Source organism: Paramormyrops kingsleyae, chromosome 1, assembly GCF_048594095.1.
Source record: "Paramormyrops kingsleyae isolate MSU_618 chromosome 1, PKINGS_0.4, whole genome shotgun sequence".
NCBI classification, from domain to species: Eukaryota; Metazoa; Chordata; class Actinopteri; order Osteoglossiformes; family Mormyridae; genus Paramormyrops; species Paramormyrops kingsleyae.
Genome location: NC_132797.1, coordinates 64,421,010 through 64,440,524, shown reverse-complemented (window position 1 = coordinate 64,440,524; position 19,515 = coordinate 64,421,010). Strand labels below are relative to the sequence as shown.

Sequence of the window (19,515 nt, the reverse complement as noted above, 5' to 3'; positions counted from 1 at the left end):
CGCGTGTGAACATTGACATGCATCTAAGAGCCTGATTTCCACACCTGTGTTTCACAATCTGGTGGGTCATTGATGTCATATCCTGGATTGGGTCCAGTAGGAGGCAGAGTTAATGTAATGTGAAATGTTGCCATCCTAAGCAGCCATCTCCTTTACCTTTTTGGAGGTGAGTGTTTTTCCCCCAGGCCAAAACTGGTGGTTTGAGGAGCAAGGACAGAGCCGCTAATCTTCCGTAGCTATGATCTCCAGACCTCAGTCCATTAGCCTATTTTTGGAGGCCTCTTCAGAGGATCGCACCGCAGAAGTTACCACTTCTGCTGAATCTGAAAAATGGTTCCAGAGTCCCGTTGAACCGTTTCAGCATCCGCTGCATTTCGCTGCCAGGTCGCTCTATGGTGGGATGAGGCCTGAAACCCGCGGCGTGTGGGACGAACCCGTGCCGTCATTCATCAAGTAGTTTAACCCACTTTAAAGCCCCTTCTCATAAATGCTTTGTCGCTTCCCGTTGGGAACTGTTCCTGCTGTTTGGATTCACCCTGTCCTCCTGTGTGACTTCGTAGGAGGACAGTGATGCTTCACCGAAAATCTGAGGATCTGGGCAACGGCAACAACCTGCACCCATTTAAAAAAAAGACCTACATGAGTGGGCTAGTTAATCATTATTTGGATTTTATTCTGTTCTAAACCTTGTTAATGATTTGATTTCCTGTAAATTGAGTGAATGGTCAGCTGGGTCAACAGGGGGCGCATTGGTTAAGGTGTAAAGGTGAGGAAGCTATAAGATGTGTTCATTACCACTTAGATCTAAGCTTACAAAATCAAATTTAAAAAAGTGAAATGAAGTGACATGAAGCAGAAATGGATATTTGTATATGTGTAATTATTAATTTTGGGTGTTTTTTAAATTTGTTTTTCATTTGTTTTTTTGAGATCAGAGGCTCTTTGTTGTGATCTTTGGACCCGACAGCAACTTGATCCCTTTAGTTTAACGGAGCAGATTGATTAGTTTGGTTTCTGACTAATGTCTCAATGAAGACCCTTTTTTTAAATTTTTTTTTTTAAACTTCAGAAAATGAGTCTGTGCAAAGATGATCATGCACATGTTGCAATGCTGTCCCCGGTCCAGGCTCCAAAAAGTCCTTTCGGGCAGCTCCATTGACCTCTTGGCCCCATGGTAATTCTTTGGGGTTAATGCTACGTCATTCATGAATTCTATTTTTTAACACAGAACTTAAGAACAACGTAGCGTTAAGAAGGCTTCGGGAAACTCACCCTTGCTCTTCTCTGCATGCATTCCAAAATTAATATTAATCTTGATTTATTTTGCTTGCTCTCTTTTATTGGTGAAATTTAAAAACAAGTGAGACTGATTAGGGGAAGTGGGACAGAAGAGAAAGACACTCTGGTTTGATCTTTTGTTCATTAATTCTGCAGTTTCTTTCCATCATGTATTTATTATGCATCGGCAACAATGTAAATAGCTCCTGCTTGGCTTGTGAAAATCACCTTAAACATGCTCATTGGGCCGTTAGCTCCTGCTGTCTGTTTCTCTGCCTCTGAAGAGATTTTGTTTGATGTGTTGTCAAATTAAAGGATTTAAATGAAGGATTGAAACTGACTGATTGTCAGAGATATCGCTCTTAATTAGCTTCTTAGTAAATCCACCGGCATGTTTCACTCTGGGAAAATTCTAAAGACAAGATGAGAGGATGACCAGCAGCCATTGTCTAAGCCCCAAAAGAGATCAGACACACACACACACACACACACACACACCTGTGTATGTAATGTGGCGTGGGATTTATGTGTACGTGTGTGTGTGTTTGATTAACGCTGAGCATGTTGTTGTTGCATGCTAGGAAATGACAGCAGCTAGTCAACCCCGCCCCCTCCCGCATATACACACACACACCTACCTACCACCAGCATGCTGTTTTGCATACACCTCGCCATCTCTCGCATAAATGACCCGCTGTTCTCGGCCACCTGCTCCAATCAGCTTTCGTGTCTCATTTGTCTCCCTTGCGTTCAGATTGGAGGCTTGCCGTCGTCGTGACGAGGTGTTATTGCTCCGCGTTTGCGTCGGCGGGGTGATGTGTCCCTCCGCGGCCCCCCTCACATACCCCCCGCAGGTGCACAGGCATACAACCCCCGAGGCAGAGAGGCAGCTACCCTAACAAGCTCAGTCGGAGTCTGTGCTTTTAATTGAATAATTTATGGCGCGTGTGTGAGTGTGTTGTGTTTTGTGTGACGCCCGTCCGCAAGCTGTGCATCAACATCATCTGCCTCGTTTTCTGTTAAATGGCCTAAATGTTTGTCGTGGGACGTGATTAGAGTCTGGGCTCTTAGGGTTTATTTTTAGTTAATCTGGGGTATCTGGGGTGTTGGTCAGAAGCCCCCTGTTTGGGGGAGTGGGGGGGGGGGGTAGTGGCCCTCAGTGCTCTGCTGCTGTTTGTGATTTTGGATCTCCCCTTTTTTGTGTCATAAGCTACCCTCTGTTCTAGGAAAGCGTCTGCAGTCTTGTCTGCAGAGGATAGCGACTGGAGACCTAAAGCTTGAACATTTTTCCTGCCACTTAAGGAAAGCATTTCCCTGATGCCCAGCATGCATGTGTTTTCACGCAAATGTACACATTGTTTGGAATGTTCAGCTGTATTTTATGTTTCCGTGGTCCTACAGTTTTATTGATGTGTTTGTTGGTATTGCTTTTTGATCTTTTTTTCGCTGATATTCATTATTTTCCCCCCATTTCTGTACAAATGAGCCAGACTCTTGCATAAACAGACTCAGATGTGGAGATTTACAGCCGTTTTCTCCTCTCTGCTCCTTTCCCAGTCAGCAAGCTGCGACTGCACCACTCCAACCAGAGCCTGTCGTTTGTGGAGGATAGCCGAGTGCGGATCAACTGTTCCATCGCGTCTCAGACGGTCCCTGAGGCCCAGCATGCAGTGCTCTGGTACGTCCACAAGGGCGGCGAGCCGGAGGCAGGGGCAGAGCTGCTGTTGAAGGTGCGACGTGATGCTGCCGTGGAGTACGGCGCCTATGCTGACGAGGAGCGGCTGGAGCGGCGGGCGCAGCCGGAGCGCCTCTCCCCGCAGCTGTACGCGCTGACACTGCACCGCGCCGAGACCAGTGACAGCGGCACCTACTTCTGCCAGGTGGAGGAATGGCTGCAAGACCCTGGAGGCGCCTGGTACCGCCTGGCCCTGGAGGCCTCGGGCTTCACCCGCGTGGCGGTCCACCGGCCAGGTAGCATCCCCTCCGACGTCACCGTGCATTCACCAGCTCATTTCATTTAAAATTAATTTATTCACAGGTTTATTTACGGATTTCACTGCGGCTAGTGGCCCATACGATGTGTTACATTCACAGATTTCTAGGCAGAATCCTGTGACTCACTTGAGTGTGTTACATATTAAAATTGTTTATTTTCCTCCTCGAAAAAAACTGTTAACGCTTAAATTATTATCATCTAAAAATACATTAATCCACCCCTCCGGATCTCCCTGTAGACGGAAAATTATCATTATTATTATTGATTATTATTGTTACTGTGGTATGCAGTTTAGCTTCTTACCCGTATCTGCCCTGCCCATCGGCAGAGGTGCGTCTGCAGGTGGAGGAGGCGGAGTTTAACGTCACAGTGACGGAGGCGGAGTCCATACGGCTAGGCTGCAGCGTCTCGTCACAGTCGACAAGAGACTCGCGCTTCTCTGTGTCCTGGTACGTGGCGCGTGCTGGGGAGGGCGCCGGCGAGCAGCAGTGCATCTTCTCCATCGGCCACGATGCTGTCTTTGGGAACGGAAACTGCAGCCCCGCCGAAGACCCTGGGCCCAACTCCCGGCTGCAGTTCCAGAGGATGACCTCTGACCTCTACAGCCTGACCATCCAGGGGGCGCGGCCCAGCGACTCTGGTAGCTACTACTGCCGTGTGGAGGAGTGGTTTCTAAACCCACGTAATGTGTGGTACCGCCTCACCACCAACGACTCGGGAGTCACTGTGGTCACGGTCCTGGAACAAGGTAAGAGCCGACTAAGCCCCTTCCACAAACGACCACTATCCGTTTCACTTTCAGAAGCCTTTGGGGGGGCGGGGGGGCTGTGTGCTGTCAATCATCAAAACAAGTGCCCATTGGTTACCTCGTTGGTTCCCATTAGGTTATACCATGGAGTAGCTGAGTTTGGAGATTCACGCATGGAAATGCTTAAATGACTAAACGTTTCTCATTTTTCTCTTTACATTTTTCTGTCTGTATCCAGCATCCACGCTCCAGTCTGTCATCTGCTCCAACGACTCTCTCTTCTATTTCGTCTTCTTCTACCCCTTCCCCATCTTCGGCATCCTCCTCATGACGGTGCTGCTGGTTCGTTACAAGGCCCGGAACCTGGGAAAAAGCCAGGAGGGCAAGAACGGGGTCCCGCTCCTCTGGATCAAAGAGCCTCACATCAACTACTCCCCAACCTGCCTGGACCCTCCAGCGCTCAGCCTCCACCCAGGCTCAGTAGAGTAAGATGCTGGGGGGGGGGGGGGATATAGGTCACACCTGTCCTGCCACCCCAATCTCCCCCACCCGAAACCCTTCCACAAGGAGGAAGAAACCAACAGGAAAGTGTTCCTTTAAGAGCCTGGGGTGTCTTCAACGTGTCGGGGCTTCCAGATAGCCTGCACATCTCAGCCACTGCCGGGGGCAGGACCTCTGGACTGTTTTGCAAAGGATTACGACTTTCCCCCCCCCCTCAGATATATTTATTTTGTTTCATCATCGTTTGAAGTTTGTCGGCCTGGCTTTGATATTAGCCAGGCGGCCCTGTGACCGAATGAACGAAAGTCACCTGATGCCAGTCGCGCTCTCGCTTTCCGTCTCCGTGATCCGCTGTTGCTCCCAGAGCATCAGGTCCTCCTCTTTGGATTGCTTGCCTCGTGTTTTAATCTTTATTTCCTTGTGCTCTTTCTGTTTGTCGCCGCTGAGATAAACACCTTGCTGATGGTTTGTTTACTCTTGCTTGGCTTTGAGAGACTAGGTGAAGCTGATGTTTTTGGACTATAAATAAGTGGCATCACACACACACACTCACACACAGAAAACATTCATGATGTATAGAGATGACTTCTTTGTAAACACATTGAGGGGACCAATGAAGGAGTGCGTACTATTTTACGTGTCTTCACATTGATGTGGAGAGACCTCAGTCCTCGGAAGGTAACAAGATGCCACCTGAAAGACAGTTTAGTGTGTGTCTTCAGCAGCAGGCCCGGCTCGTTGGATTCCAACATCGACTTGGCCAAAAGACGGTGGTCTATGAGGACGCATATGCCCCCAGACTGCAGCTGTGCTGTTTCAGAAGCAGCAATGACCTGGGAACTGCTGCATCTGCTGCATTCATCTTGGACACGACGAGAAGTGTTGACTGATGCTGGAGCTTTACTCACTGCCAAATGTAGGGACATCGAAGATTGACGATTAATAAGAGGAAAAGTAATGAATGATTTTGTAGTCATGCCTCCCATTTGGGGGCAGCCGGGGGGAGAGGGGGGTGGTTGTTAAAATGGTGGGGCAGCTTTCAAAGACCTGAGAGAACCTGATAATTGAGAAAAACAAAATGTGGGTAATATTCACAGGCTGGATCGGTAAGTGGGCAGGGAATGAACACTTCACATCCCTCTTATCCCGACGCTGTCATTTTCTCATCCCCGGAATAGCGGCAGATTGTTTAAATCACATTAACAGCACTGAGGGACGGTGTCAGACACGCCGACGAATTTTACTGCATCCTTTCTCTCTCTCTCGCTCTCTCTCTCACCCACACACACACACACACACCCCACACATGCAAACACTTAATAAGAGTATCATCTCTAAGCATTCATGGAGTGTTTCTAAAGACCAATACGGATGTTTCAGCACCAATATTATGTATTTTTACCTTTTGGGAGGTCTGAGAGACTTCAAACATACTTTACACCCTCACATGCATGTAGAGGAAAGAGCTGTAAAATGGTAGATTGTGCTGTTATTTGTATTTTTGAGTTTTGTGTTTCTTTATGGTGCTGGTTGTTTCTTTGTTGTTTTTTTGTACAGCATTGTATTTTGCAACCATTAACTAGCCAGAATGTCAGCCATTTAGTATTAATGCCAAGGATGTGGTAGATCAGTGTTTCTCGAGGCCCACCAGACGGCCCACATTTTTGCTCCCTCTCAGCTCCTATTGGCTTTAAGGGTAGCAAAAGCATGAACTGTCTGGGGGTCCCCAAGGACTGGGTTGAGAAACACTGCGGTAGATGAACAGAGCAACTGAAGACTGCCCTGGTTAAGTTTGTCTGTTGAGCTACATAGAGGTGAATGGGACAATAAGAACACTATAGAGAGACAGTAACTTGAACAGAACTGTTGCCTGGTGTTAAGGTCCCACCACTGATAGAAAGAATAGATCTGAGTGCTGAAAACTTTAGGAGCAGACAGCGTAAGCGCACATGACACTAAGTTCTAGTCATGTGCAGTGCCAGTAAAGACCAACAACCTGTTCATGCAGCACTGCTTCATCAGTCTGGTCTCACATTCAGCCAACTTCAGTCATCAAAGCTCACGGCCCTTCATCTTTTTTGCCCCACTGACACCTCAGAGACCAGCCACACAAAGACTTGCATCAACCAAGCTACTGACAGCCGGAGTAAGGCAAACCCCAGCATACCCTGTGGTGCTCAAGGACCAGGGCTGGCCTCACCTGCCTGAAAAAAAATATTGCCCATATGTTTTTTTTTTTAACCAAAGCTGGTTAAAAAAGTATGATAATTGATAAAATGTGGCAGTTTTCTTTGGCACAAGATTGGGTTGATGGGCATGGTTTAATTTCACAATGGGAGCAGGCAGTGTGCGTGAGACTTCCCGTGGACAAAGTATGGGCAGATGGCCCAGCGCACAGAGACAAAAATCAGCCTCAGAAGTTTCGATGGAGGGCTGCAAGCTTGTGATCTTCACTCCTCTTACTCGTGTCAAAGTCTGAATTGCATGACAAGTGGAGGGGGGGGACGGGCATATTTAGACGGCATTCTGTAATTTCACATGCAGACAGATGCCTTTTGTAACATCAATGCCAACCTTTCTACTGCTGGATCCTGCTCTGCGATGCAGACGGAGATATTAGAGATACTGAGCTTGTAGGTGAAAATTAGAACGACGCATCAAACAAAGTGCCAGTAGACGATCTGCTGTAAATGTGGTAGTTCTAGATAATCCAAATGGACAGTAGCACTTTGAAACAGCTGTATTTATATGTTTGTTCTCCAACAAAAAAGGATGTTGAGGTTCTTAGGTGATCTCTGTGGATGTACCAACTAATGACTGACGGGTGTCTGAGCCTGGATCACAAGAAGCACATCAGTTGTTTTTTTTAAGAAACCTCCCCCTTGGCCTCTTCTGAAAATCCCATGGCCCACCCTACTGGCCCACTGAGAAGTGACTGAAACTATCAATGATTGTCTGTCTTTTTAGATTTCATTTAAGATTTAAAGACCTCATCAAACACCATATGGTCTGGAAAGCATGCCCTCCTACCATGGATGCCCAAGTTGGGTGAAATTAATTTCTAATTTGTTTTTTTTTTCCAGTTCTCCTGTAAACAGGGTCACTATCGTTCTCGCACAATAATTCAATGTACTGTGAAGTCATGCAGATCCTGCAAGTCTGAAAAACCTTTTAATTGCATCTCTGGGGATTTGTGCCCATTAACCATGTTGTTATGAAAGGCTACACGTCCGAAAGAAGACTGAGAGAGTGGCATTGATTTTTTTTTTACTCTTATGAAACAGCTGTCAAAATGTAAAAAAAAATGGTAAAACAATAGCTCAGATTGTGTTTTTGTAACTTTGATGTAAGCTGGCTCTAACATTCTCACGTTGATGCAGATACATTTTAAGAGCGTTCTGTGTTGGTTGCTGGCTGATGAATCGCTGTAAAACGTTGTGCTCATGTATTCGGTTCAGCCAGCGCTGCTACTTTTAGGTGTGTGAGTGTTTCGTTTTCTACATATATTTTTTAAATTTCTCACGTTACAGTGCACTGAATTTAAAAGGAAGGTTATAGCTTTTACGGTTTTATTTTTTATTTTTATTTTTTTGGTTTGTTGTGACAAATTTTGTTTTATTGAACTGTAGCAGTTGCTTTGAAAGGCAAAGAAATAAATGCACATTCCCAGTCTTTGAACTGCATGCCATGGTGTCTATTTACTTGGATTGCAGGTTAATCTCTGTGTGTGTGTGTGTGTGTGTGTGTGTGTGTGTGTGTGTGTGTGTGTGTGTGTGTGTGTGTGTGTGTGTGTGTGTGTGTGTGTGTGTGTGTGTGTGTGTGTGTGTGTGTGTGTGTGTTAGGTAGCTTTCATTGTGTTCTTAGATTTCATTCTGTTGTACTTTGAATTGCTCCAGTACATAATTGCATATTGCTGGGCATTTGCATGGGGTGAGTTTGTTGTTTCTGAAGCCCCACTTAGAGTCACAACCTCCCCCCCATCATATGCTTCAAAAGCTAAATAATTAGCTAGGGATTTGAGTCAGAAGATGTCAGCGAGCTAGCTGATTAGCAGAACATGCAGCTTCAGCATCTCCTAAATAAGGAATGTGTTTGTTTAATATTTAGTGTAGTGACTGTTCGTGGTCAATACGGGGCCCCCATGCTAATGTGTGATTTGAGTAGTGGACACCTGACAGGAAATGGGATTAGCAGGGTGTAGCATGTAACGATCACTAGCACGAAAAAATATTCACGTCTCATTCACTTCCATTATAGCTGCTCAGTGTGAAAATTGGATTCCTCACTTCTGGTTGCAGAGTGATTTCACACCAAGTTCATCTTAATTGATCTTTGAACTGTGAACTCGCATAGCTCAACCAATCAGGTGCAGTGTGGGTGGGGTTGACCTTTCAGGTTCACTTGGCTCTGGGACAAAATGGAGCAATCAATAATTTTTAACTGTCGAATGCCAGAATATGAATTTGTAAACAGGAGAAGAGCTGCATGACTGGCAGTGAGCATTCAAACAGGTTTCAAAGGTAGAAAGCATATTACAGTGCATTTTATGACATAGCTAGTCAATATGCGTTGCACCTAGCTTAGCAGACAAGAAGGCTAATGTTACAAAATGCATTTATTGCACTGTGCTACTAGTTTCACCAAGAAAAAAAAAAGTAGTTCCCAAATGTATATTTTAAAGGCAAATAACATGTGACATTCCTTATTAACATAATTCCTCATTAAAATCACTGCGCCAACACGGTCTTGAAACAAAACGGCACATCCTGTACCACGCCCATTTTTGCTTGACGCTGCAAAGACGACATGATTTTTTCCACTCTAGTGTGACTGCACCTTCAACTCTTCAGGAAGGGCACAGATGTGAGACGAATATGGTGACAGGACCACATTTCAGCCCCAAAGTGGGCATCTGTCTTTTTGAATCCCCCCCCCCCCCCCCCCCGTTGCTCTTCTTGTTTATCCATTTTTGTGGAACTGTCCCCGCAGCCAGGCGACCCCCAAGATGCAACTCATGCAGTCCCAGCGTCAGATGATTGACCTGCATGTTTTCCCCAAGTAGAGCATGATCTGTATCCATTTACAGCTTTGTGGACCCCCTGGCTGTGAGGTGACCAGCTGGCCACCCCCGTGTGTCTGTTATTTGGTGCGATCTGCCTGCCTCTTTATTCCGAAACAGGCGGATGTCTGTTACCTTCTCCCTTTGCCCTCTTCAGCCATGACTACTGAATGTTCACAGCTTAAACATGTGGCACTATATGTAGAGTGTGGTGTGTAGCTCTGTGAGGTAGGACACTCTATCTGTAATCCGATGGTTGCTGGTTTAAATCCCAGGATTGGCTGAATGATGTTACCATTGGGTCCCTCAGCAAGTCCCTAACTACCCCTGCCATTACTCCATGGACTGTCTGATGCTGCTTTTTCAAAAAAGTCTGTGTTCTGTTGAAACAAAGCATCTGCTAATTCAGGGTTAGGTAATCTTATCCAGAAAGGGCTGTTGTGTATGCAGGTTTTTACTGAAACTCCCTAATTAGATTACTGATTAGAGGACTAATTGGTTGAAGAGTCCTCACACCTAGCTTTGAACATCTGACCTAAAGGTTACCCCAAGAACCTGCATACAAACTGGCCCTTTGTGGATAAGATTGCCCACCCCTGTGTTTAAATTAATAAAATGTATCTCTACACATGGGTAGGTGCTCTGTTTCATTTAAGAATAACCCTCCAAAATGAGTCAATACTGCTATAGTGAAGCATGGTTCTTTTTCATTACTTAAATGAGGTGTGTCCCCATTATGAGTGTTTGGGGGGATGTTCAGAAACACAATGGCACTCAATACATTAAGCTAAGGTGGGGTAGCTTACAGGGAAATCAAGATGTTCCATTGAATTCAATGTCTCTTACTGAACACCATAGACCTGTTCCCTCAGGAAAAAGAAAAGCGACAGCTGTCTAGATTGTCAGGTGTCACTGAAGGCCTGATTCATTTTCAGGGGCATTATTAGTTAAGTCTAATAATGTAATTGCAGGTTTTGTTAAATCAACGAGCAGCTGATTAGCTGCTAGGAAGCCATGTTCCCATGTGTATTTTTGGGGGTGTGTCTGGGTCTGTGCGTAATTGTGGGTGTGTGTATCTGAATCTGGGGTCCTCGAGTGATGGGGTTTTATTTGAGAAAGCCAAAATCAAGCAGAAGCCCAAATAAATTACATAAACTGACACATTAAAGGACAAAGTTGTTGAAAAACCTAATGAGACTTTTCCCTCTAAAACAGAGAAAACATATTTTAACCGACACATCAAATGTGCCTCTTCTGTATTGACATCCTGTATCTAAAATGGGATTGTCTGATATATCTGAGCCCTTTATCCTCAGTTATATGTCTCCTGTACAATTTAATCTGAGGGTGTTGCTTCAGATCATTAATACAGTTTATGTAAAACAATGTTTTTCAAACCTTTCCTCTGCAATGGAATTTTACTATAATGATTCATCTTTCTCTAGCATGTAGCAGTAGATGCTGTCTTAAGTCATGAATTTAAATTTGCATTTATATTTTACATATTTAGCAGATGCTTTTGTCTAAAGTGAGGCAAATAGCACATTACAAACATACGGCTGTCTAGGAGTCAACTAGGCACAAGCACAGGTGGACTAATTTCTCTGGGGGTCTAAGGGGGCCATTTGAGCTATTTTTTGGAGCCGAAATAGAAATGAGAGGGAATTAATAGTGATGGAACATCAATAATCTGCCAATCAAAGCATGGGATGCCAGCAGTAGGGATATTGCATTGATTGATCAATCAGCCAAATTTAAGAAGTTTAATTGTACCCTCTTTTGCCAGTATGCTATGTTGTAGTCTGTTAAATGTGTTCTTTCCATGTCTGATCACAATTTGTCTATCATTCTAGCAGGATAGTATCAAACACTTCCTTCCTCTGCTTGGCTATTTTGTGCCAGTTATCTTGGCAGTGAAAGAACCGGTAGCCGACCGCTAGGCTCCAGTGTGAAAAGAAGGCTGGATAGCATGAAATCTCAAAGTAGGAATAGTCCATTACAGCCAGAATAGGGGGACAAATTTGTCTATCACTATAAATGTAAACAGATATGTTGCTATAATTTAAATAATCAGACACCAGTTAGCCATAACATTAAAACCACTGAAAGGTGAAGTAAATAACATTGATTATCTTATTACAGTGGCATGTCATTATATATTAGGCAAGTGAACAGTCAGTTCTTGAAGCTGATGCACTGAAAGCAGTAAAAATGGTCAAGTGTAAGGATCTGTGTGACTTTGACAAGGACCAAATTGTTATGGCTAGACAACTGGGTCAGAGCATCTCCAAAACGGCAGGCCTTGTGGGGTGTTCCTGGTATGCAGTGGTCAGTTCTGACCAAAGGGGTCCAAGGAAGCAATATTGTCCATTTGCAGAGCCGCACCACCATATGTCACTATGGTTCTAGGCCAGCAGTTCCACAGCCTAATTTTGCTGCATCAAGACATTTAGAAAGGAATGTCTTTTCTTTTTGGAAGTGAATTGTTTTGCAAAGGAAGGACTTATAATATAATGAATAATTATATTGAATATTTATTTTTATATATTGCATTATATAATATTATATTATTAAAATTTATGTTATAATTTATATCATTCATACATACTCTATATTGATAATTAGCAATGAATATATATATATATTCATACATATACATATATACATTAGAGCTATATATGCATGTATGTGTGTGTATATATATATGTACACACACACACATTTTACATTATGTTTAATTATATGGAATATAACTGTAATATATTATATAAGAAAATAATAATAATAATAAATATTTTGAATATAATTTGAAAATACGTGTGAAACTGCTGGTCTAGAATTGCTGGCCCAGAACTGCAGTGACATATGGTGGTGCAGCTCTGCAAATGGATGTATCTCCAAGGGAGGCCAACCAGTGAATCGGCAGCATGGTCATGGGCGCCCAAAGCTCAATGATGCGCATGGCGAGCGAAAGCTAGCTTGTCTGGTCCAATCCTACAGGAGAGCTACTGCAGCACAAATTGCTGAAAAAGTCAGTGCTAGCTCTGATAGAAAGGTGTCACAACACACAGTTCATCACAGATTGCTGCTTATGGAGCTGCGTAGCTGCAGACCAGTCAGAGTGCCCATGCTGACCCCTGGCCACAACTGAAAGCACCTACAATGAGCAGGTTAGCATCAGAACTGGACAGTGGAGCAATGGAAGAAGGTGGCCTGATCTGAAGATTCATATTTTCTGTTACATCATGTTGACGTGTGTGTTTGTGTGCGTGTAAATTATCTGAGTAAGAAATGGCACCAGGACGCAATATGAGAAGCTGATGGAGGCAGTGTGATGCTCTGGGCAATGTTCTGCTGGTCCTGGCCTTCATATGGATGTTACTTTGATACAAACCACCTACCTAAACATCGTTGCAGACCAAATACACCCCTTCATAACAATGATATTCCCTAATGTCAGTGGCCTGTTTTGGCAGGATAATGCACCCTGCCACACTCAAAAATTGTTCAGAAATGGTTTGAGGAACATGTGTGTGTTGGGTTCACCAGATCTCAATCTGATTAAGCATCTGTGGGATGTGCTGGACAAGCAAGTCCGATCCATGGAGGCCCCACCTCGCATCTTACAGGACTCAAAGGATCTGCTGCTAACGTCTTGGTGCCAGATACCACAGGACACCTTCAAAGGTCTTGTGGAGTCCATGCCTTGACAGCTCAAAGCTGTTTTGGTGGCAATATTATGCTGGGGATTTTTTTGGCTGATCTTATACCCATACATGAAACTTCTAGAATATCTGTCTTCATGGAGCCACTAGTTTTTTTTTCTCTCACCTTATGGTAACTCACAGTAACTAGTTGCATCTCGCTTTCAGGAAATATGGTGTGATCACCCTGCTGTACACAGAGCGGCCCACATTTCGTAAATATCAGGCCCACGACTACAGCAAGGCTGCAGCCGTGACCCCCATAGGTTTCCATGGCTACCCCTGCATCGTTTGTTGTGCTGAATCGGTTGTAGGTGAATAGTTTGCTATTTCTCCTTTATTGAACAGGAAGCATGTTACGTTCAGAGATTCTCTGGAAATTCAGTGTGTGGGCGCAACACTGTTGAGTTTAGTCAAATTTCACATCCGTAATGTTGTCTGAGCCGAGATACACCCTCAGGGAAATAAAGAGGACTGAAGATAAGGAAGGTGTTCATTTTTAAGGTAACAGAGCTGCTTTCATGTATCAGGAATTGATTTATGGCTCATTGGGTGGCAGTGTGGCCCCCTGGCAATTTCTTAGCTTATGGGTGTGTAGTTTGCACATGTTTCCTGTAGATGGGTGTCCTCCAGGTTCTCCCAAAGTCCAAAGTCATGCGGTTAAGTTGATGTGACGTCCCTAAATTCCCTCTAATGTGTGTGCAAATGGATTGGGTCCCCATGCCCTGTCCCCAGGCTAACTGTCACCCTTTGAAAGCGAGATGGATAGATGATTTATGGCAATAGAAGTGACGCATCTCATACGGGTTCAGAAGAAATGATCCTTACTGTAGCACAGGACATTGTTTTTTTTTTTCCATCAGCACATAGCTTAACCTGAGCTGTGTCTTTGAACAATATGATTCTGTAGGCATGGTGACATTTAAACCCAACAGACAGCTCACTTCTTTGTATTGTGTCCTATTCATTAATCCTTTACAACTGAGAACCTCCTAATCAGATTGAAATTGTTGTTTTATTGAAAAAAATATCCGCTTTGTCTCAGAACAGAAGTAATGAGTTGCAGAACTTTCCCCTTGAAGTACAGAGTGCGCGGTTGAGAATAATGTCACAGGACGATGGACAAGTAGATCTTCGTTTCTTGGATACAGCAATTCCGTTATAGAAAAAAGTCGCCATTTAAATTTTTCGTTGGACCGCGTACATTTGTCATGCCATTGTTTCCACAGGCTTATGCAACATCTCACCCTTTATTTTCATCCAAATCTGCATTAATTTCTCACCGAGATTCTGTATTGATAAGTGAGTTGAACCTCCATAAAGCCTCCTTCAGCACATCCCAAAAACCATCAATGAGGTTAAGGTCACAACTCTGTGGTGACCAAGCCATTAATGAAAATGCTCCCTGAACCATTCTTTCACAATTCGAACCCAATGAATCTTGGCATTCTTGTCCTAGAATATGCCCATGCCAACAGGAAGGAAAAAAATCCATTGATGATGGATGGAGGTGTAACCTGGACATTCAGTAGATTCAGGTACTCAGCTGACTTCACTTTATTGCTGCATAACATTGCTGAGCTGTAATAATGATCCAGTCATTGGCTCCTAAGTATTTGCTGATATAAATTCAAATGGCGACTTTTTTTTTTGGCCGGGCAGTGTAATACCCTGGTTTATTTTGGGCTCTAGTGACGGGGAGACACTGAGGGATTGCTGTGTCCTGTCAATCACTGTCTACATTTGCACAGTGAAAACCTATCAAGTAACCACTGGGAGAAGTAGGATTTGCCAGTTATCAGTCACTGACGGTACATGGAGATCCACCATTGTATCAGAAGCCTCATTTTCTTAATCTGTTACGTGCCACAGTGATGAAACATGGAAATGAAAGCACCAGTACTTCTGTAATTCTAGCTGCTACGATTTTCAGTTCTTGCCTAGAATTACATTTTAATTTGTCCCAGATAATAAAACCAACTTGAGGTTTTCACTTATCGGGTCAATACTACCCTTCAGGCCAAACAATGCAGATCCCCATGCAAATAATTTTTGGGACTGTTTCTATTACATTTTGGATATTATCAATAGAGTTAAGTAAATAAAGCTGGACAAACTCAGTTCTATTGTGTTTTCATCTCAGGCTGTAAAGTGACAAAATGTGATTTTTAGGACGGATGATTCTTTTCTATACACACTGTAGGCTGCGGTATCCACAATGAAAAGTATGATGTCTTCACATGATGATGTTCACAGCTGAATATTCTCCATAAACATAACCAAGAATTATACAGTCTATAAAAATCCTCTTTTGGTTATCCTCACAAAGTGTGGTCAGACCTGGGATGAACACGAAATGCTCCTTGACCTGTGAGGATCGCTTCAGTGACTCCTGGAATCAGGGTAAGCATGTTCTCAACCTTGGCAACAAAGAGATAATTAAACCTCCCCGCAATCGAGGTCTTGTGTACTTATTTAAACGCCAGTCAGAAACCTGGTGATTAATCCTCCCCCACTGGTTATGTCCACACACCTGTACCCCATGGAGGGGGTAAGCTAACCAAAGGACTCTCGCCCCCATGCACGGATACAAAGCAGTTTTCATCTAAAAGTGTGCCGGAAGGTTCCGTATTAATGCACCACACATCGCTCACGCACCGCACTCCATTTTGTCCTGAACGGCATCTCTTCAGGCCTCGGGACTGAGCTGCGTGGGTGTAGCTGTAGTAACATCAGGGCTTTTTCTGTGAGACTCTGGAGAACGCTGGTGGCTGGGAGCTGGCAGATCATGCAGGTAGCCAGCATGAGAACTGCAGTTGCTTAAAAACAAAAGAAAAACTGAAGCCATATTGTACATAGTGTTAAGTACATCATAGGAAACAAGTCCTCCTGATTCATAATTCTGAGTAACACCCCTTTTACTTCCTCCTTGCAGCCACACCCCTTTCTTCCAATTTGTTACCATACCCCTTTTTACTTTCTCTTTGTCTCCCTGTGATTCCCATTTGCAACCACACTCTTTTGTTTCCTCCTTTAGCCACACCCCTCTGATTCCAAATTGTAGCCACACCCCTGATTCCAAATTGTAGCCACACCCCTCTGATTCCTAATGTAGCCACACCCCTCTGATTCCAAATTGTAGCCACACCCCTCTGATTCCTAATTGTAGCCACACCCCTTTGATTCCAAATTGTAGCCACACATGAGTGATGTCTTGTTAACTAAACCAGGCTCAGCTGTAGCCAGTTAAATGCTATTTATGGGGTCTCTGCCTTTGCTACTTCCCCTGTGGCTGTCCTAGTGCTAGTACATTGTGGGATTGGTTTGTCTTTCTTGCTCTAGGGCTTCTGGTTTCTGCACCCCACCCCAGGAGAACTGGTTTTCTGTTTTGTGCCACATCAACAGCTGAGAAAGTGGCTGAATACCGTGAATGTACACCAGGCCTCAGGAACCACACGGGCATTTCACATCCTAAACCTCTTCCCATCACTTTAAGTGAAATAAAACCCGGGTTATGCACTGCCTCAGACTTGTGAACGGAGTCCCTGTTACCTGTGACCAGGGTGCAATCCGACCAATCAGATAAAAAATCGAAAGAACTGGTTTTCTGTTTTGTGCCACATCAACAGCTGAGAAAGTGGCTGAATACCGTGAATGTACACCAGGCCTCAGGAACCACACGGGCATTTCACATCCTAAACCTCTTCCCATCACTTTAAGTGAAATAAAACCCGGGTTATGCACTGCCTCAGACTTGTGAACGGAGTCCCTGTTACCTGTGACCAGGGTGCAATCCGACCAATCAGATAAAAAATCGAAAGCAGTAGGCAGAGGAAGGGAAAGTAGCATCTGGAGGCTGTTTAGACCCACAATTCCATGCAGCCAAGAGCAAAACTGATTATTTGTGATATTATTTTAGGTAATTCATTTTACTCAGTCAAGTATTAGTTAATTAAAATCTCCAGATATAAATGAAGTATTCTGTAGTGGTAAGTTAATGTAATTTTTTCTCCAGACAAATATGCTTCTAATTTTGGATTTATTGCGTTTATTTTGCCGTCACGCATGCTTTTCAGGCTTGAATTTCAACAGGCTAAAATTAGCATGGGCATATTATAGTAGGTATACAATCATTAATAATGATGAGTGAAAATGCTTTTCTCTCAGCTTACTAACAAAATGCTGTTAGTATATATCCATATATCTATCCATTTACTGAAACCGCTTATCCTATTCAGGGTTGTGGGGGGTCTGGAGCCAATTGGCACAAGGCACGGAACAACCCAGGATGGGGTGCCAACCCATCACAGTGCACACTCACCTACACACACCTAAAGGCAATTTGGCAACTCCAATCAGCCTCAGCGTGTTTTTGGACTGTGGGGGGAAACTGGAGTACGTGGAGGAAACCCCGTGATGACACGGGGAGAACATGCAAAACTCCACACACAGAATCCCGGTCCCAGGGGTGTGAGGTGACTGCTGAGCACTGCACTTTGTAATATCATCAATGAGTATGTATATTATTGGCATTTATGAATAAAATTACACAGCATGCTAATTGTTGTCATGCTAAATATAGATTAGCACTCTAAAAGAAATGCAACAACAATCCCACAATGCACATATGTGTAGCTAACCTGGTAAGTTGTGGTAAAAATCTACCCAATACTGTACCCACTGTGGCTCACCGCTCTTACAAATTTACAGCAATCATTAGTATCTTCATTACCTGAGACTATGAGATTTTGACAAACCACATAAACAGAACAGAATGATACTTTGTACACAATATTTAAAGAAATGCTAGTAGAACACTGGCATTATGGCACATATTCAGGAGTATTATTTTTATGTTAAACAGAAAATGAATTTCCTTCCCAACCCAGATGTCTTCTCAGTGCCGGTCCAAGCCAATGTAGCACCCTAGGTGAGCATCACCGCTGACACCCCCCATCCAAGGCAAACTATAATATTTAATGAAGGTAAATAATGATCTCCCTAAATGGACAGAATATTTCCTACTCAAATTTAATTTACGCTCCAGACTTGAATATCTCTGCTTCATAGTTTGCTTGGTCTTTGATTCCAGTACAATAAGGTTATTTAATACCTTTTATTTCCACAAATTGCTTCCTACCACAGAACAGAGAGTTTGCGGGTGATTCGTGACTCACTTGTTATTGTAATCCTGGGTAATTCTTTTCACATGTGCTGTTTGGGAACGAGTGGGGAGCAGCTTCAGACCTTTTCAGTTCGGCTTCGTATCTCCCCCCTGGCACGACACATGCCCTCCCACGGCTGTAAGGAAATGCAAATCGTAATACACACACACACACCCTTCACCATCACCACTGTTCGTCTTTTTATCGCTATACAGTTCAGTATCTTCATTTTTAAACCGCTCTCTTCCTCTGAATACAGGCGTAATATGCTTTTTCACGCGCTAACCTATCTTGTTACAGAATTTAATCACCGTCATTACAACGCGTTGGGCGAGGAGACAAAATTACTGCAATAAATTTTCTGTTGTTCTGAGGGTGACAGCAGCGGGCTAGAATGTATGCTTATTTATGATAATAATCCACAAAAATAAAATGTAAATAACCGGTGAGGATTAAGGGGAAATGTATATATTTCTAATACCTTAATTTCCTTCAATATATAAAAAAATGTATATTTTTACGCAGCACCACATTTATATTTTGTTACAGGCTTTATATTATTACCAGTTATCGGGTTTTATGGGTTTGTCTTCAATAAATTCAGTTTGACTTTGCCTTTAAGACCCTCCGAGTCCTACAGACTCAAAAAGCTTCATTAAACGTGCCGACAAGTGAGAAGAGCGACAAGGCTGATGAAAGACTCTGGACCGGAGTTTGAAACACTCTTAATGAACTGTGACGCTTTTTCCTCGGTGAACAACTTGTTCACCTGAATAACACGCAGTCTGCAAATGCTCTTAGCGACTGTGCACAAGATGCGAGGCAGCCCCTCCAAGCGAAGGCGTGTAAACACGGAACAAGCCGTCTTGCTTGCATAAAGCGGCGTTGTTAGCTGCACTTAAGCAGATAGGGAGCCTCTCTGATATGAAAGCTTGACCTTGTAATGACATGTAATTCCTAAATGGGTTCATAAGCGGAAGGATGTTGCAAGCCTGGCGAGGGTTTCTGCTGTTGTGTCTCTGATTAAGGAACTTAACCTGACTTGCTCCTATATAAATAGCTGT

The 19,515-nt window shown here is 43.7% G+C and overlaps 1 protein-coding gene across 4 annotated transcripts in view; it reads left to right on the top strand.

Moving 5' to 3' along the window:
- The window catches only part of LOC111856128 (immunoglobulin superfamily member 3-like), a 90,006-nt gene extending 81,800 nt beyond the window's left edge, over nt 1-8,206 (top strand). For all 4 annotated transcript variants that reach the window (XM_023835845.2, XM_023835855.2, XM_023835829.2 and 1 more), the window contains exons 8-10: nt 2,836-3,249; nt 3,603-4,022; nt 4,261-8,206. In XM_023835845.2, coding sequence (XP_023691613.2) covers nt 2,836-3,249; nt 3,603-4,022; nt 4,261-4,511 — 1,085 coding nt within the window. In that variant the 3' untranslated portion in view covers nt 4,512-8,206. The remainder of the gene's footprint in view (nt 1-2,835; nt 3,250-3,602; nt 4,023-4,260) is intronic.
- The last annotated feature ends 11,309 nt before the right edge of the window (nt 8,207-19,515 follow it).